This window comes from Giraffa tippelskirchi, chromosome 11 (assembly GCF_054371585.1).
Source record: "Giraffa tippelskirchi isolate mGirTip1 chromosome 11, T2T-mGirTip1v1.2.pri, whole genome shotgun sequence".
Lineage (NCBI taxonomy): Eukaryota > Metazoa > Chordata > Mammalia > Artiodactyla > Giraffidae > Giraffa > Giraffa tippelskirchi.
This window is the reverse complement of record NC_137285.1, coordinates 132,736,151-132,756,926: the sequence shown is the minus strand read 5'-3', so window position 1 is coordinate 132,756,926 and position 20,776 is coordinate 132,736,151. Positions and strand designations below refer to the sequence as shown.

General features: G+C 37.1%; 1 protein-coding gene across 6 annotated transcripts in view; it reads left to right on the top strand.

The window, feature by feature from the left end:
• DCDC1 (doublecortin domain containing 1) overlaps positions 1–20,776 on the top strand; it is a 453,546-nt gene that overhangs the window by 40,323 nt on the left and 392,447 nt on the right. For all 6 annotated transcript variants that reach the window (XR_014069367.1, XR_014069370.1, XR_014069369.1 and 3 more), the window contains exons 3-5: positions 4,016–4,285; positions 5,481–5,634; positions 6,105–6,267. Coding sequence is in view for 1 of the 6 variants with exons in the window: in XM_081544080.1 (XP_081400206.1) it covers positions 4,016–4,285; positions 5,481–5,634; positions 6,105–6,267 (587 nt within the window). In the remaining 5 variants the exon portion in view is untranslated. The remainder of the gene's footprint in view (positions 1–4,015; positions 4,286–5,480; positions 5,635–6,104; positions 6,268–20,776) is intronic.

Here is a 20,776-nt window from a genome sequence, read left to right as displayed (position 1 = left end):
TGAAGACTAAAGACGGTGGACCAATAGTGACTTTTTAACATGAAAAACTACCTTTCTCCTCCTTCTATATATAAATTACTAGAGAAAAGTAAATGATAGATATGTATATGGTAGAACCATAAAAATTCTTTTTACCATTTACCAAATAACTCATCTGGAGAAAGAAATGGCAACCCACTCCAGTATTCTTGCTTGGAGAATCCCATGGACAGGGGAGCCAGGCAGGATACAGTCCAGAGGGCCCCAAGAGTCGTACATGACTTAGCAACTAAAACACCACCAAATAACTCATATAATTTATTGTCCTAAACCTACCAGAATCATTTAGATTTAGGAGGAGTAGGGATGGATAGTTTCCCAAATGGATACAAATGCTGTTACCAGAAGGGGAGGGGGAGATATGTGCATGCATGCTCAATCACTTCAGTCATGTCTGACTCTTTGCTACCCCATGGACGGTAGCCCACCAGATTCCTCTGCCATGGGATTCTCCAGGCAAGAATACTCGAGTGGGTTGCCGTTGCCTCCTCCAGGGGATCTTCCCGACCCAGGGATTGAACACAAGTCTCCTGAGTCTCCTGAATTGCAGGCAAATTCTTTACTCAAAGTAGACAAAAATAGTAGATGACCCGTAAACGACTCAGTTGAACAAAGCAATATATACCTGACAAAATATTACATTCCAGTAAAATCTGTATAGCTCATATAGCAATCTGAAAAATAGTTGCAAAACAGTGTTAAGTAAAAAAGGCAAAGTATTATATTAAAAATTTGATGTGGTTGAAGCTTTGAAATATGGAAAAAAATAACAACCCTTTGCACTGTGGTGGTAGAATAATGGGTTATTACATAAAATCACTAGTTTATTTGTAAAAATATTTGACAGTAAACAGAATGCATTCATTAAGAAAGACACCTCATTCTGCATTTAAGTAGAGAATCCCTTTTCTTTCCTTACTTGAGAATTTGCTTTCCAAATAACTGTGTATGGACACTGAGAACTGTTTTTGAGACCTGCAGATCTTTCCTCCTGGCTGTTTACTGCTCTTCCCCTAGGATGAAGAGCTGGGTGACTATTTGAATCTCTGTTGCTGTTGCTGCAGAAACATGGCCTCTGTGACATGACTGCTGTCTCATGCCCACACTCCTCACTGCCATCAATATCTGAGTAGCTCAGGTAGTCTACAGGGTGGTCCCACCTCTGCCAGAGCTAAAGTCCAATGATCCATTCAGGATGCTGTTTGCCACAGTTATAAACCTGGGTGGACCTTCAGGGTGTAGAGAAGGCCATTCTTCTCCCCAGTGCTATGCTCAGTCCAGGGCAGATTGAGATAGAAACATGTGATGAAAACAATAGCGACAATAATAAAATATAGCCACTCAGATCCCAGTGTTTGTGCTCCATGGACCCACTGTATCAACTCTCATCCATATGCTTATCCTCTGGCACATGACTACCTTTCATTCCTTTAGAGGAAATAATCGACCATTTTGGGCTTCCCAGGTGGCTCCATGATAAAGAAACTGCCTGCCAATGCAGGAGATATGGGTTTGATCCCTGGGTCGGGACGATTCCCTGGAGTAGGAAGTGGCAACCCACTCCAGTAGTCTTGCTGGGAAAATTCCATGGACAGGGAAGCCTGGTAGGCTACAGTCCATGGAGTCACAAAGAGTCAGACACGACTGAGCAACTGAGCATGCAGTCAACTATTTTACACATTTGTGGATGTAAAGAAGACAGGCCAGAAGAAATAATTGTGGTTATAATGAAATTTGTGGATGAGAAAAATTTGGAGGAGGAGCTGTTCATGCTAAGCTTTCCACACTAAGCATACATTATTTTGTAATTGTGTGGATGGGGAGGTTATATTATGTATAAGGACAATTGAGGAACTAGCAAATTGGAAAGAATATGGTTTGTATAAAAATTACCTCAGTTACAGTAATGCATGAAAGCTTATATCCTCTATGCCTGACCCTCTATCTACACAGCTCAGTATTCTCAAATATATTTGTTTCATTTTATCATACCAACAACTCTACATTTTCCATCTTTCAGACTTGGTATTTGCATAGATTTACATGTCATCCCAGGTCAGGTGGTCCTTTGTTCAAGTATTTAGTTCAGCTAAATACTTGATGAACTACAAATATTTGGCTCTACATAAGACCCAAATGTAATGCTAGAGATTATATTTCAAGATTACCTTTGTTTGCTGAGATGGTAAACAAAACGCAGTTAAAAGTATGGGAAGAACTTGGTAAGGAGTGAGTATAGTATGTTGACCACCACCCCCTCCCCACCCTAGGTCTAAACTATATTTCAGAATTATAGCAACTTGGAAATAAGTTGATGAGCTCTAGTCATTCAAAAATTGTGCATTAAAAACATAAAGCAATAGCATATGTGATCTGATTTAGCCAGCTGAAATAAGTGCAATATTGATTAAATTTACTTAAAAAGTAAGCTAAAATCAGTCAAAAATGAAACCTAAATTAAGAAACCACAAAGAGACACAGATAAATAAACAGTGTTATGGACTCTATGGGAGAGGGCGAGGGCGGGATGATGTGGGAGAATGGCATGGAAGCATGTAAATTATCATATGTGAAACGAATCGCCAGTCCAGGTTCAACACATGATACAGGGTGCTCGGGGCTGGAGCACTGGGATGACCCGGAGGGATGGGATGGGAAGGGAGGTGGAAGAGGGATTCTGGAAGGGGAAAACATGTACACCCATGGTGGATTCATGTCAATGTATGCCAAAACAAATACAATATTGTAAAGTAAAAAAATAGAAAATAAACTAATTAAAAAAATAAAATAAATAAAATTTATTGAGGACTCCAAAAAACAAAAAAGAAACCACAAGAGAGTAGGTTAAGCACTTCCTTTCTACTCTGTTGCTGCCTCTGATGCAACAGTCGACGGTGCTGTGGATGAAGGTGGGTTGTGGATGAAGGTGGGTTGTGTCTGGTCTAAATATTGGGGCCTGTGATCTAAGAAAAAGGGGAAAGATGTTCAGTTCTGTCATCCTGATGACCTGAAGCCTTAAAGAACGTGGTCAAAACAGGTTCACTCAAGGGAATGTTGGTGTCTACTCTAAGAAGATCTTTCAGAGGGAAGACATAGCTGTATTTTTACGTCTTCCACAAAAGTCAATTCTAAACTCCTAAGAAAACAATCATAAAACCTGAGTGAATCAGCAGTAAGCTAGTTTAATTCTCTTTGCTCCTAATTGTTAAAGAGAAGTCTCTAAAGCTTAAATACCAGGTAGGGTAACTGATTGTCCCAGTTTGACTGAGACTAAGGGAGTTTTCAAAATGTGTGGCCAAAATGCCAAAGCCAGGACAGTCCTGAGCAAACCAGGATGAGTTAGTCACCTATGCCCAGGTCTGCTGTAAAGTCTTTACCAACTTTACTCCAACCCACAAAAATTTGCCTTCAAGGAATTCTTTCTGCACTTAAAGTTAATATACACCCAGAGTTCTAAGCAGTTTATTTAACATATATTCTCTCTTTATTAGGGGATAGTTTGCAAGTTCTCTTGAGAGTAGGAGCCACATCACTTTAATTTTTATAATTTCTTAATATTTAGCAGAGTGCTAGTATTTAATAAATGAATGTAAGAATTGTAAAATGTTACTCAATACTGATTCAAGCATTACACACTTTTTATTCTTTAGTTTAAATAATTAAGTTTAACGTTTATGAATGTGTGTTTTATTTTAGGACATCTCAAGTTCTTTCCTAGATTACGTGAGCTACAACTACAGATTATGTGAGCATGGACAAGTTAATTAGCCTCTCTGAGACACAACTTTTAAAATCTGTAAAGTGGGGATAAAAATGTCACTCACTTCCCAGGGATGTAGTAAAAGTTAAGCAAAATACTGGCTAAGTGTGTAGTGTTTTGTCTCGCACATAGCACACAACTAGTTATTATGTGTTAGTTGTTAACAAGTGATTACACATCAATTCACTGTATTCTTCCTTGCATTGTTTCTTTCAGGGAGTTTATGTCATCCCAGGCAAAAGCAGTTATTAAAACTACTGAAGATTATTTGCAGCCTCAGTTTGGCCCCAACAGACTTTTGCATTCAGCGGCAGTATCAGAAGGGTCAGGACTTCAAGATTGCTCCACACATCAAACAGCATCAGATCATAGCCATGATGAAATATCAGACCCAGATAGCTACAAATCAAACAGTAAAAACAATTCTTGTTTTATATCAGCATCCAAGAGAAACAGACCTGTCAGTGTTCCAGTGGGTCAACTAAGGTAATCAAAGTGGTTCTCTGTTCTTTTTACCTGACTGTTGAAACCTTTTCCTTCGAGCAGAATTTATAATGATTCAGTTGACTATTTCAGACATTAAAATGTAACACATCTCTAAGGGTTTTGTTTCTGCTTTTGTTTTATTTTTTCTTTGAAAGCACGTGAGTAGAATATTGCTAATTATATTTGCGGAAAAAAATGAGATACATATGAGCCTGAAATTCTGAAAGGAATAGTTGAAGCAGAATCAGGCTAAGTTCATGAATATCTTGGTTTACCAGATATTTGCTTAAAAACAGATATGCATACTTTTGATATTTAAACAGTATTTGAAATAAAATCAAATTGAAATGAACGTATTATAACAGCATTTTGTGTATACATTTTCACATCAAGATTCTTATAATCTGTTAACCTAAGAGTTTATGGATAGAAGAAAATGTTGATAAAAATAGAAATCAAACTAAGATATTTATATTCACATTATTTTCATATATTCAAATAGGTGGATATACTCTGGTTTTAATTTACCTCACGTTTTTACTTTAAAATGTTAACTATGCAAATGTGGCATTAGGAATTAACAGGAAAAGTTAGAGAACTCAGGTAAAAGTAGAAATGTTAGTCATTTACCATGTACTTTTGCTGAGAAAAAAATAAGGATTGAAACTAGTTTTGACTGAAAGCAAACTTAGAAATCTTCTCTTACTGCCCCCAAGCAATTTGAAATGAAAGCAATGAAAGTGACTTCAGAATAAAAACTTTAGTATAATGTATTTGAATTTCAAATCTTTTAAAAAGAAATCACAGAACTTTAACAAACATGAAAAGTTAAGGAAAATTCTTAGCTGTTTTCTATTTCATGATGTTAAGACCATATTGCTATTTTCTGCTTTCTATTAGAATATAGCATATATAATTTTAAAAAGTGAATGTTGTGATGTTTTATAAATAAAATGATTTATTCTGAGATACATGTTTTACGTGAACAGTTTTGGCAAACTTATCATGTATTAAATTTTTAAAAATATTTAAGTATATATAGACAATCTTATTCTATAAAAAAAATTTTTTTTTCAGGAATACTTAGAAACAACCATTAGTGCTTATATGTGTTGAAAATATCCAGGATAATATTTACATAAAAATTTTTACTAATTAACACGCACCAATTGTTGTGTGTTTTTTTTTTCTTTAGAGTTGCAGAGTTGTCTTCAAAATTTAAGTGGGACCAGAATTGGCACAGATTGTCTCAAAGACACAAACTTCAACCCAGATTGATTAGAGTAACAGCTTACAAAAATGGATCTAGAACAGTCTTTGCCAAAGTTACTGTACCAACCATCACCTTGGTAACTAGTATCCAAAAGTTTTCAGAGCTTTATATCTTCCCTTATTCTCTTTATATATAGAAAGTGAGAAAGATGACATTTATTGTTTAAATTTTTCTTTGTAGTTATCTAAATCTCTAGGTAGCTTATATGTATATACATAGATTTCACAGGCATTCCATTCATTTTTTATCAATATATAAGTGGTATATTTAATTAAACAAATACAATGACTATATCTTATAGCCTTATTAGAATGATGGAACATTCAAGGACTAGAATTTGAGAATCAACTATTCTCAGTGTTGCGATTAACCTATTTGTATGTTTTCAACTGCTAGAAAATAACCATACTGGTGGCGTTTCTGAGTTACTTAACTTGGCAAGTGGCTCACTGAGTCTCCGTTTTGGTCACCGCCCCTTTTGCTTAGTGGAAATGTGTTCCTTTCCCTGTCCTCAGGCGCTTTCCCTCACCTCTCCTTTTCTGTTAGCTGCTGGAGGAGTGCACAGAAAAGCTGCGTCTGAACATGGCCGCTCGACGAGTGTTCTTGGCAGACGGCACTGAAGCCCTCGAACCTGAAGACATACCCCGTGAAGCAGACGTTTATGTTTCAACGGGAGAGCCCTTTTTAGATCCATTCAAAAAAATTAAAGGTAAAAATTAAAAAAAAAACAACTTGTATTCCCACACACAGTAAATTGCTTAAGGGGCGCAATTAAAAAATGATTTTCATCCTGTCTTTTTTGCATGGTTTAACAAAACTAATGTTTACGCATTTACAGCTCAGTAAGAGGATAATGTGCTTAATGAAAGAAAAATCCACTGACAGCCACGTTTATTGCCCTTCATTAGCATTGGTGCTTAATTTAATATAGATCTGAATAGACATTAGGGAGCCTGCAGGAGGTTAAATGGTGAAAATATAATAAATTAAATCAGAGATTATTGAATTTACTGTTTAGTTTCTGTGACACTCAACAGACATAATTCATTAGACTTATTCTCTCAGAAAATAGCTCAAAGTTTCAAGTATCATTTATTCATTTATACTCTTGGTCTTTTTTCAGATGGTATTAACATAATTTTGAAAATGTGACCAGTAATGAACATAATTCTTATAAACATGTGATTTTCCTAACAAAATTTTTATAAGATAAATGCCATAGTGTGTCTTTTATATACTTTATGTATATATATATAACATGTATATGTTTTATAATAATATAAATTATATATTTATAATGTGAATATGTACAGACATACTTTTAGACATACTTGTAGCAAAGGTCTCTTTGTAGAAAAAAATAGTCCATTTTTTCTAACATTTCAGAAATGTGGAGATTTTCTAAAATAAAAAAAAATTCTTTCTTTAGTGAGAAAGAACATGTTTGAAGAGAGAAGTAAAAACGCTACTATCAAGGTATACCCAGGGCCTGTTATCAAGTGCTATGTATGCTAATCACATTTAAATAACATAAGAACTTTGCCATACAAATTCAGTGTATCTAACTGCTGTATTCCCCTCTGCTTTTTCTATCTTATTAGAAGTATTTTTTTTTCTGCAATTGCTATAAAGCCAGTGAACCAAAGGCAAGTCTAGGCAGTCATTGCATAAATAGAAGAAAAGTAATTCTGGAGTTCATTACAGAGGAAGTGATGAAAATTCTTCCTCTATTAATGTTATTATATAAAATGATACTAGAATTTCTATCTTTTTAAGAATGCTTGATCATCAAGAAATAATTTCTTGAATTCAATAAAAAGTTCAAGGTAATTTGGTCCTTGTAAAGTAACTTGTTGCTACAATACTCAGTAAAAATAAGCTATGCAGTAGTGTAGACCCAGATATTTTTCAAATTTTGTTTTTACTTTAAAACATGGCTGCCTTTATTTTGTATTCACGAATCATCTCTTTGTATAGAAGCATGAGTCTTTGTGGGTAAATGTTTCTGTGACTTTTATATTCGGATATATATGTAATGAATACTTCCTTAAGATCCTTGGTTATTTCTATTAATAAGAAATACTTGCCTTTCTTATGATTATGGTATTTTAGAAGAGATATATAAAAATTATTTATAGCTAAGCTTCTTAAAAGATCTGGACACGAATGCCTAAATTGACAATGTTACACACATGACAAAGCTTGGTGGATGATTTTTAAATATACAAACTAATTACCTTCTACTTTTTGTTTTCTCTTTAATGCTTTTAAAGCCAAGTCTAGAACAAAAACTTCTCTGCTTTGTCTGCACATCTTTGGCTGTGTTTCACTGTGACATGCACTGCTGTTCTTTTAGCACCAAAATGTTGGCACACACTCCTGAAAATTTCACACCATCTCTTGCTGGATCAGCAAGCTTAACCCACCAAAATCTGGTGTTGTGCAATGGTTTTTGACTGATAATCAATCTTTATGCTGCTCGACAGTTGTTGCTGGGACACGGAGTAGAGCAGGTGGCAGATGTGCCTTGTCTTTTGAGAAAAGAAATTGTAGGTGAGCTTGGACACAGACTAGCATATCACATGTCCGTTAAAAAGACTTAAGATAAGTATAATGGGAAAAAAGCCACCATGTAAGTTAAGCTCACAGATAAGCCTATAAGCCTAAAGCCTGATATTGGTTTCTTTCAGAACAAGAACATAAACGCAAATAATTTATTATATATATATATGTAATTTATCATATATGTTTATATAACTTGAGAGGGGTGGGGGAGATTTCATATATATATATGTATATATATATATATATATATATATATCTCAACTACATATTCACATGTACTTTTTCAAATCAGGTTAAAATGAGCTCTCTTGCATGAGTGTTATAGATTATCAATAATATGCCAAATTGTCCTGAGTTTACCATAAAAATAAAACATGTATGAATAGCTTTGAAAGTGGTAGATAAATTTAGAGTAAGGAGGCATTCTCAGAAGTTGGGAAATTCTACTTTCTAAAGGTAAATAAGGGGAAAACACCTGGCAGAATTTGGTGTTACTGTTGCATCTTTGCAGATGAACATGAATATTTTATGTACAATTAACAAACAAGCATTAGAGTCAGTAAATGGTCATTATTTTAATATACTGTTTTTCATTCATTCAGCAAATATCGATTCAAAGTCTACCATGTGCCAGTCCTAGGCCAGATCAGAGACAGATAATAAAAAAGGGGACTTATAATTTGATTTCTTTGTTGTCATTATTCCTTCATCTCTAATTTTAAAGAAAAAAAATTTTAAACCAAATCCTTTGGTCCTCCAAATGAAAATTTACTCTATTTCTGGCACAGGAAAGCCAAATAAACCTATGTATATTTTGACAATTGTATTTCCATACTTCATTGTATTCTTATTCTTTGGGAAAATCGTGTAGATAGTGAAAATTGCCTAACTATTTCCAGATTTACTAAGGTAGAAAGAGACCTGCAGAACATCTCTGATTTTTTAAATACTTTACCACCCCTTTTGAGCATCACTGTTGACAACCAGTGGCACTGGATTTAATAGAAAGCTGGAGAGCTATTCATCACATACCTCCAAACACAAAGCTTTCATACAGAGGTCAAGCCAGGGTCAAGACTGACATGAAGCATTCCCTGTTGAAATGTAGTATTAGAATAATTCTTACATTTGAAGTTGAATGCATAAACAGAAAGATTAATTGTGTGTGGGGAAAAACAGAAAGAATTTTTATGAAGATTATTGATGAAGATCAACTGTCTTATTAGGTCTTGTAATTCTGCCATTTGAAGATTCTGAAATTTATTAATGATTCCTCTAAAACTATGAAGATATAGTTAATGAATTGTTTCAAAGGGCATTTTTTTAAAGTTTTCAGTTTCATGAGCATACATTTTAGGTTTTATTCACAGTTTCCTGAATCTTCTGCTTCATGATAGCACAATGAAAATTCTTGCATCAGATTCATGGAATTTAAAGAGTTCAGCTTCTTTAGAACTGCTAGGAGCTGTAGGCAATGCAAACCTAGCATAAAAAATGGTTCATGCCCCACAGTTGCTTAAATGTCTTAAAGAAGATGAGGGGAAAAACAGTTTGGACCTAATTCATTAGGTCCAAGTTTCACTGTATAGAGTTCTGATATTGTTTAAATTTTTTTTACTTCTGTATTCCCACTCTTTTCTATATATCCTATTCTACTTTTTGGCTTTCAGAGTTATCATTTACAGTGATTCATTTCAGTCCTGAGTTTTGTTAAGCAGAAATGAAATTGAGTATTATGAATAGAATTTTACATCTTTTATATGCTGTATTGTGAAGATGTAGTCACAGAGAAAAAAATCCATGAAGAGTATTCTTGATACTACACCTATGATCTAAATTTAAACCTAGAGATTTCTGCTAACTGCCATGTGATCTACAAAATGAGATAATTTGCTGTGACAGCTTGTGATTGACAAGAATATGTGTGAGCACATTTTAAATAGGCCATCTTTTCATGTAGAAATAAATGTCAGTGAAATGATGGATTCTCATCATTTTAATTATTGATGATTTGGAAATATTTCAATTCCACGACATACAAGACACATTCTAAATAGCAGCATAACACTTTTTCTCATACGTGCATCAATAATGAAATGTTCTGTCATATTTTGTTTCTCAAAAAATGCATTAGTTTAATGAACCTGCATTCATGCATTATATTCTGTTCCATTATATGTCTCCTGAGTTTGTTGCTTTTTAAATGGTTGTGTTAAAAGCACAAGTTTCAAGAAGTGACTTACTACCCACATCACACCTTGCTTTTCTTGCTGCTGGATCTCAAGACAGTGCTACAGTCTACACCAGTGGCTGCATTAGTCCTGCTAAAGCTAATATTGGGCTCTGTGATGCTCACCCACAGGGTGACCACTACTTAACTTAGGCAGCTGCAGCAGGACTTAGGGTGGATGTTCCCAAATTCTCTATTATCACTTTGAATAGTATATGTATTAGGCAAGATTGTCAGTCCATCTTCTCTCTCACTTGGCTGCATATACCAAAAGCAGGAAAATGATATTATGTAGAGAAAAAGAACTCTCTTCTGAGATAGCACATTATTCTTTTATCTATTTCTGCAAGGGAGAATAAAACTATAGGCATGTATGTTATGTTTTTTCCCTATTCCAAATATTTTAAACCTATAATTAAGTGTGTACAGTGTCCTTACTATGTAATTAGATGTGGGTCTGAAGATCATTGCAAGAGATGCGCCCCCCACCCTGCAACAAAAATCCTTAGCCAATAGAAAGATTTAGAGCATGCATATGGTAGCATCTCATACTGTCAAAATGTCAAATCACTGAGAAACACCTGAATTATTGACGTATCATGAGTTGTTGAGTTGTATATATTGCATATATTCACACAGAAGCTATACTTGTTTAATGAAGATGCCTGTGAACCTGTAACTGTCCCGATAATTTGAATACTTCCTGCAACCCATACACTCACCATGTGCTTTAGGTATATTATGCTTTCTCCTTATAACCCCTGAGTTAATGCTACAAATCCAGTCTCTTATATGCCATTCTAAAATACAGAATTGCAGAAGACCAAACAATTTTTTCATAACTCATTTGATAGCACAACCTTATTTGGTATAACTAATCAACTGTTTTGATGAAAAATAATTAATATGTTTGATTATGGGCTGCTACTGTAGACCTTGCTGGGCATATTACATAATGTTTGATATATACAACATATTAACATTTTTTAAGTTCTAAAATTTCCACTATGGAATCACATCTGACATTAACGGTTTTGAATACAGCCTTTTTTGTATGCAAAGAAATTTGATAAACTTTAGTTCTCATGAGGATATTAACTCAGAAGAGTTATAAATATTGTCTTTATCACCTGGAGCTGTTTGCTACATGGGTAAAAGTGGACAGAGAGAATACCTCCCTGATGAGAGTTGAGACAGTGTGTGAGAAGTAATAAAAAAAAAAAAAAATTATGGTTCTGTTTAAGGAGGCAGAGGAGTAGGTAAAGAGAGACCATTCATTCATTCAGTCATTTCCTCAAGAAATATTTATTGAGTGCCTACAATATGCCAGGATATGGTGTGAACAAGACAGGTCTCATGGAGCTTAGGTTCTAATAAGGTAGACGAAGCGACAGACATAAACATATGCAGAACTAAGTAAGTTATTTATTGACAGTGTTAAGTGTTATAAAGAAAATAAGAAGGGTGGTGTCATAAAAACAAATAATGTCATGGAAACAAATGGAGGGAGTTTAAAAACGGAGCCAAGCATTTCCAGTAACCTTGAAATCAAATCTTTTAGGCAGTTGTCTGTCTACCCTGCTTGCTACTTTACCTGAGAATTCATTTATATATCCTATAGGTACTCTTTCAGGATTTTGCCTTCCAAAGCATTTGTTTTTGAAGCTTTGAGACATCTGTTAGGAGAGACATAAGAAATGCATTATCATTTATGGGAAGAGCACTAGACTTGAAATCAGATGATCTTGCAAGATTCTAGTCCCTCTTATGACCTTGGGCAGACTGATCTGCCCTTCAGTGTCCTTACTTATATATCGAGGTAAAAATATCTTAAAGGATTATTGGATATTGTCTTATTTTTCTAAAAAGAAAAATTATTTGGAAATTAAATGTCTATAAATCCCTTGTCTAAATACAACACTGAGAATAGCATTTCATAAGTATAACTAGGATTCCCAATGCTGTTAAGATCCCAGGGCTAGTTATTAGAACCTCGTGTCCACTCTTACCTCCCCAGAATAGTTGCCTGGGTGTAGGAAAATAGCAACAACAGCACAATCATTTGGCTCTGCTTTACCATCACTGCCAGGGAAGCAAACTACTCTGTGAACCTGGGCAAGTGGCTTAACCCCTCCATCCCCCAGTTTCCTCACCTATTATATATAAACTGAGTCAATAGTAAACATCTCACAGGGTAATTGTGAGGAGTAAATACAATAATGTGTATAAAATCTGCTGTACATAATCGGTGTCTAAAACATTATTTTTCCATCTGCCCTTCGTCTGTTTTCCCTCTTTTGCTCCATCTCTTGTTTGACTCATTTCCACCAGCTTATCATATAGACTGGCACAAGTACCTGATTTTACTACTAAAGGTGCTTGCTAGGTCCAGGATCTTAAAATATTTACAACCAAGTTAAAATCACGAGCAAGCACTTGTGTTACAGCATGATATGGGAATCTGAGTTAGAGCCTTTGAACTCTCACTAGATTGTACTATTTGCCTTGAGAATTTTTCTGAGGTGTAAGTCAAAATCAAGTCCTTTTATGAAAGGAGCCCCAAGTGACCTTGCTCTGCTCTGTTCCAAAAGTCGTGTTTTAAAATATGTTTATGACCCAAGGCTAGCCTTAACTTTAAGCTGCCACAACTTATTTCAAGAAAGTTCATAGAAAAGTTCACGGAAAGGGTGACAACATTTTGATTGGCACAATAGATGGGATGTTTGTAATTTTAATCAAATGTAAATTGAAGACATACTTCAAATGATATGTCAGACTCGTGTTACTGAGTTAAAATCTAATGACAACCACTGTCATTATTAGTTAAGTATAGCCATCACGCCTATAGCAATAAATGATGACACTTAAGAACATGCAGAAACAAAGAACACAAGTATTTAGAGAAAAGGGAGTGACTAGAAACCCAGCTGAACACAGGAATGTGACCTGGATTTAATCTATTTACCAAACATAGAAGCAATTGTATTTTGAGCAGATGATATAATTGAATATAGCAGTATGTTTTCTTACTGTCAGAGCATTTATATTTTATAAACTCATCATCTTGCACCCGTGAAATGATGTGCTTGTTTATATTTAAGGTCATTTTCTATACTTTCAAGACAGCCAGAGCATTAATGTATTTTCAAGTTTATTGCCCAACTCCAAGAGAATTAATTTTTTTAAAGATTTTTAATAAGCTTATGGATTTGACATTGCAAGTTTGCTGCTTTTATTATGGTGACAGAAGAAGGCAGTATTCTTTTTGCCTGGCACATGCAAAATGGAAAATTACGATGTGGGGAGCACCCAGATTTATTTAATCTCATGACAGGCATTGGCTTTTTTGAAGTAGGCTGAGAAAATGTGGTGATGTTGTAAATAGACCTTCTAATGCTAGAACATGCTTTATCTTTTTCATGATTTGGTTATAAACAAAACATGAAAAGAAAATAGGATGTGTGTTCTTCAAAATAAATTATTGGGGCATAATGTTCTGAGTGCTGCCAGAGAATAAGTGTATGAACATAAATAGTCAAGGGACTTGGCTGGGATATAGCCCTTTGGGGAAGTTTTTCCCAAGATTTTGCCCAACCTCCACTAAAACTTCAGCACAGTGCAGGCCCCACCCCTATCCTTACCCAGATGGTCATGAGGCTTTGGAACCCACTAGGTGTGGCTACCACAATTAGGAGGAGATGAGATAATAAAGTGAGAATAGGACCCCTTCTTTGACAATTGCATGTGTGGGGACAGGGAATTTGCTGAGAGTGCTGTCAATAAAGGGGGAGATTGAGGAACCCTTCAAAGGGGACTTCCAAGTCTCCTGCTTTTGAGATTCCTGGATGGACAGGCATTGTATTTGGTCCTACTTTCTGGGGAGTCTCTCACTAGTAAGGATAAGCTTATTCTCAGTGTGCTATTTTGTAATCATCAGACTTGTAATGACTGTTACCCTCTCTAAACCAGGCTTCCTTAGGGCGTAAACCATCACTGCCTTGTTCACCATCTTTTTCGGGGGGGGGGGGGCAGCACAGGGCCTGGCACCTAATAGATGCTCAACAAACGTTGTTCAGTGGTTGAATGAAAAACCAAATAGGTACTATGGTGAACCATGCATATTCCATGGTGGGAGGGGAGGTAAAGACCTCATTAGAACATCCTGTTGGGCCAGCAAACAGTGAGTGGACATTTAGAAGGAGTATATTAAAAATCCCCTATCCCAAATTCTTGTGTAGATTTGTTCTTGTTTGGCAAGGGGCTAGAGTAAGCCAGCCCAAGAATAATTCCATGGCAGAGAGGCTAATGGTGATGCTAATGCTTGTCTGAGACCAGACAATGGTCCGAAGTGGAATGCTGGGATAAATGATTCTTCCAGGAACTTGTAGATCTGAGATTTTCAGTCTTCCCACATCCTGTCAGGAATGCTCTTTCTTACCCATTCTCTCCCCTCAGTCTTTTTTTTTTTTTTCCTTTTGATGGTTGGAGAAGGCAGAGGAGATCCAATCAATCCATCCTAAAGGAGATCAATCCTGGGTGTTCATTGGAAGGACTGATGTTGAAGCTGAAACTCCAATACTTTGGCCACCTCATGCGAAGAGTTGACTCATTGGAAAAGACCCTAATGCTGGATAGGATTAGGGGTAGGAGGAGAAGGGGACGACAGAGGATGAGATGGCTGGATGGCATCACCGACTCGATGGACATGGGTTTGGGTAGACTCCGGGAGTTGGTGATGGACAGATAGGCCTGGCGTGCTGCAATTCATGGGGTCACAAAGAGTTGGACACAACTGAGCGACTGAACTGAAGGCAGAGGAGAGGCTTTCTTCTTAATTTAACACTTCCCTTTGTATTTCTCATAGTACCTTGCATATAGTAGCTGCTTATTAACTATTATTGAAAGTAAGGAAGTAAGAAAGAGGAGATGGTGTGATCTTTGGGAAGGTTTAGGGCTACTGTCCCTGTTATGCAGAGTTGAAGGACCACAGAGCTGGGTGGGGCTGGGGAGGCTGTTTTTCAGTTCTAACAGGTACCAGATAGCCTCAGCCCTGGGAGGGATGTCAAGGTTGTGAGATGAGACAAAAGACAGAAGCGTAGGAAGCATTTGTTAGCTCTGCATAGCTAGTATTTCCTGAGACGTTCAAGGTGGGTTTAGATGGCAGCACATTTCTTGTTTTAATGTTCAGGCTGGCTTCCTGCCCCTCATGCCTGAGAGCCCCCTCACTACTTGATTATTCATCATTCCACCCACTGCTAGCCTCAGTTAATCCTCTTCCACACCAGGCCCAAAACCTACTCAGGTTTGTATTAAGCATCCTTGGGTACTCCATACTGGCCTAAGATCAAATTCTGATTTTCTTCTTGCCTCTGGAAGTAATAATGTTTACCCTGGCTGTCTTAAATAGAAGAAAGTAGGGAAAACCACTAGACCATTCAGGTATCGTATCAGTTCAGTTGCTCAGTCATGTCCAACTCTTTGCGACCCCATGAACCGCAGCATGCCGGGCCTCCCTATCCATCACCAACTACTGGAGTCTACCCAAACCCATGTCCATTGAGTCAGTGATGCCATCAAACCATCTCATCTCTGTCGGCCCCTTTTCCTCCTGCCCTCAATCTTTCCCAACATCAAGGTCTTTTCAAATGAGTCAGCTCTTTGCACGAGGTGGCCAAAGTATTGGAGTTTCAGCTTCAACATCAGTCCTTCCAATGAACACCCAAGACTGATCTCCTTTAGGATGGACTGGTTGGATTTCCTTGCAGTCCAAGGGACTCTCAAGAGTCTTCTCCAACACCACACTTCAAAAGCATTAATTCTTAGGCGCTCAGTTTTCTTTATAGTCCAACTCTCACATCCGTATATGACTAATGGAAAAAACATAGCCTTGACTAGAGAGACCTTTGTTGACAAAGTAATGTCTCTGCTTTTTAATATGCTGTCTAGGTTGGTTATAACTTTCCTTCCAAGGAGTAAGCGTCTTAATTTCATGGCTGCAATCACCATCTGCAGTGATTTTGGAGCCCAAAAAAATAAAGTCACCTGCTGTTTCCACTGTTTCCCCATCTCTTTCCCATGAAGTGATGGGACCAGATGCCATGATCTTAGTTTTCTGAATGTTGAGCTTTAAGCCAACTTTTTCACTCTCCTCTCTCACTTTCATCAAGAGGCTCTTTAGTTCTTCTTCACTTTCTGCCATAAGGGTGGTGTCATCTGCATATCTGAGGTTATTGATATTTCTCCCGGCAATCTTGATTCCAGCTTATGCTTCATTCAGCCTGGCGTTTCTCATGATGTGCTCTGCATATAAGTTAAATAAGCAGGATAACAATATACAGCCTTGACATACTCCTTTTCCTATTTGGAACCAGTCTGTTGTTCTATGTCTAGTTCTAACTGCTGCTTCCTGACCTGCATACAGATTTCTCAAGGGGCAGGTCAGGTGGTCTGGTATTCCCATCTCTTTCAGAATTTTCCACAGTTTATTGTGATCCCCACAGTCAAAGGCTTTGGTATAGTTAATAAAGCAGAAATAGATGTTTTTCTGAAACTCTGTTGCTTTTTCAATGATCCAGCGGAAGTTGGCAATTTGATCTCTAGTTCTTCTGCCTTTTCTAAAACCAGCTTGAACATCTGGAAGTTCACAGTTCACATATTGCTGAAGCCTGGCTTGGAGAATTTTAAGCATTACTTTACTAGCGTGTGAGGTGAGTGCAATTGTGCGGTAGTTTGAGCATTCTTTGGCATTGCCTTTCTTTGGGACTGGAATGAAAATTGACCTTTTCCAGTCCTGTGGCCACTGCTGAGTTTTCCAAATTTGCTGACATATTGAGTCAGCAAATTTGGTATGACCTATACCATCCAGGTATGACCTAAATCAAATCCCTTAATGATTATACAGTGGAAGTGATAAATAGATTCAAGGAATTAGATCTGATAGAGTGCCTGAAGTACTATGGACGGAGGTTTATGGCATTATACAGGAGGCAGTGATCAAGATCATCCCCAAGAAAAAGAAATGCAAAAAGGCAAAATGGTTGTCTGAGGATGCCTTGCAAATAGCTGAGAAAAGAAGAGAAGTGAAAAGCAAAGGAGAAAAGGAAAGATATACCCATTTGAATGCATAGTTCCAAAGAATAGCAAGGAGAGATAAGAAAGCCTTCCTCAGTGATCAATGCCAAGAAATAGAGGAAAACAATGGAATGGGAAAGACTAGAGATCTCGTCAAGAAAATTAGATATACCAAGGGAACTTTTAATGCAAAGATGGGCACAATAAAGGACAGAAATGGTATGGACCTAACAGAAGCAGAGGATATTAAGAAGAGGTGGCAAGAATACACAGAAGAACTATACAAAAAGATCTTCATGACCAAGATAACCATTTATGGTGTGATCACTCACCTAGAGCCAGACATCCTGGAATGTGAAGTCAAGTGGACCTTAGGAAGCATCTCTAAGAACAAAGCTAGTGGAGGTGATGGAATTCCAGCTGAGCTATTTCAAATCCTAAAAGATGATGCTGTGAAAATGCTGCACGCAAAATGCCAGCAAATTTGGAAAACTCACCAGTGGCCGCAGTATGGTAAAAGGTCAGTTTTCATTCAAATCCCAAAGAGAGGCAATGCCAAAGAATGTTCAGACTACCACACAATTGCACCTATCTCACATGCTAGTAAAGTAATGCTCAAAATTCTCCAAGCCAGGCTTCCACAGTACATAAACCGTGAACTTCATTCAAGCTGGATTTAGAAAAGGCAGAGGAACCAAAGATCAAACTGCCAATATCCGTTGGATCATTGAAAACGCAAGAGAGTTCCAGAAAAACATCTATTTCTGCTTTATTGACTATGCCAAAGCATTTGACTGGGTGGATCACAATAAACTGTGGAAAATTTGAAGGAAATGGGAATACCAGACCACCCGACCTGCCTCCTGAGAAATCTGTATGCAGGTCAGGAAGTGACAGTTAGAACTGGACATGAAACTACAGACAGGTTCCAAATCGGGAAAGGAGTACATCAAGGCTGTGTATTGTCACCCTGCTTATTTAACTTATATGCAGAGTACATCATGAGAAACTCTGGGCTGGGGGAAGCACCAGCTGGAATCAAGATTGCCAGGAGAAATATAAATAACCTCAGATATGCAGATGACACCACCCTTATGGCAGAAAGCGAAGAACTAAAGAGCCTCTTTATGCAAGTGAAAGAGGAGAGTGAAAAAATTGGCTTACAGCTCAACATTCAAAAAATTCAAGAATACTGGAGTGGGTTTCCATTTCCTTTTCCAGGGGATAGGTCTTCCTGATCTAGGGATCAAATCTGTGTCTTCTGCATTGGCGGGCTGATTCTTTACCAATGCACCACCTGGGAAGTCCACATACTAGAGGTACACAGATGAGAAAACATTTCATACAATTAAAATGTTCAAAGTCTAACAGGGACACACATACAAACACAGAAGTTCAATAAAATGAGGGACACTCATTCTCAATAAGGTGAGGCTGTGAAGCCTGAAGAAAGTAGATTAAAGGTGGTGGCACTGAGTTGAGAAGGAAAGAAGATGGAGGGGGGAAGTCATGATCAAAAGTTAGAATAAGAAAAGAGCATGGTGTGTGCCAGTCATTTATTCACAGCTTCCTGCACCTCTGAGAGGAGTATTCTCTCAGAGTCCTTTACTGCAGTGGTTCTCAGCTAGAGAAAATTTTGTCTCCTGGCGAACATTTCACAATGTCTGGAAATGTTTTTTGGTTGTCCCAGTGGGGGAAGGTCCCAGTGGCATCTGGTGAGTAGAGGCCAGTGTTAGTTACTCAGTTGTGTCTGACTCTGTGGCCCCATGAACTATAGCCAGCCAGGCTCCTCTGTCCATGGAAATCTCCAGGCAAGAATACTGGAGCAGGTAGCCATTCCCTTCTCCAGGGACTCTTCCCCAACCAGCGATTGAATCAGGGTCTCCTGTGTTGCAGGCTGATTCTTTATCATCTGAGCTGAATCTGCCTTCAATGCAGGAGATGCAGGATACAGATCTAGTTGCTTACTTTCTTCAGGTCTCATTTTCCTCATCTATGAAATGAAGATGATAATATTATCTGTTCCTAAGGTTTAGAGGATAAAACCAGTTAGTGTTTATAAAGCACTTAACACATTGCTTTCCATAGGCTAAGTTCTTGGTGAAAATCATGAGGATGATAACAATATCAGCAATGTTTGATGTATTTAATATTTATACAAAAGTGTTCTATCTGTATAAATTTCTTTCATTCATAAAATAGGTAAGGAGAAATACTATTATTGTCATTTTTTCAGATAAAAAAACTAAGACAAATGAAACTGACTTATTCTGCAGTTACAGAGTTAGTAAGAGGCAAAGTTAAGGTTTGGATCCTCAGAGTTTGGCTTCAGATCCCATGCTCTTAATGCCTTGCTGCTTATCTAGTATATTATTAATGTGTTTTAGTCATCATTAGTATTATTTTATTAGGCTGCTTTACAGGTTGGTTTATTTTATACAAATAAAAAATTCTTCATTTGTATAAAATGTTTTATGTATTTCCAGTAGTGTTTCTATGTTTACCAACAAGAATATGGAAAGATGGAGTATCTTTAAAAACAACTGTATATAATTTATATTGTAAAGGATAACTTCAAATTTATTTCAATATTCTCTTTATTATGTGGTCTTCCTAGATCTACCTAGAGTTCTCTCAGAAAGCCTATTTGGAACTTCAGAAATATTATCTTGAAATTTTTTTAGGCTGCCTATTTTTTTTAAGTAAAGTATCTTTAGGTGTTTTTAGGTAATAGAGTCATGAATATATTCCTTTTATGGAGTAAAAGATAGCTTTATAAATTCATTCATTCAGCACTTACTGAGCACCTTCTCCATGCCTCAGGTAAGCAGCACATGTTTAGCCAGGAAGGCACAAATTGATAGTGCGGTGGGGTCAGGTCAGTGGTAGATGCCTTCACAAAGAGCAGGGTGTCCAAGCTGGAAAAGGTCTCCTAGAAGAGATGACCCCCAAGGGAAAACTAGAGGAAGACATAAGCATTTACCTGAAATACACTCTGAATTCATCCCAGTCTATTCCACTCCTTCTAGACCTTCATTTGCCAAGCTGTTCTCCTTAACAGGTTTTCTTCTTTTCCTAAAAAATTGTATCCCATTGTGGTCATTAGTGAACATCAAGGTGGTATAAAAATCATATTTAAATCCATAACAGGGAGAGATAGGGAGCAAAGATGGTAGGTACACACAAAAAGGCCATGACGTTTATTTTGCATAATTAGTATGTTATGAAAAGGGCTTCCCTGGTGGCTCAGCAGTAAAGAATCTGCCTGCAATACAGGAGATGCCAGTTTGATCCCTGGGTTGGGAAGATCCCCTGAAAGAGGAAATGGCAACAGACTCCAGTATTCTTGTTT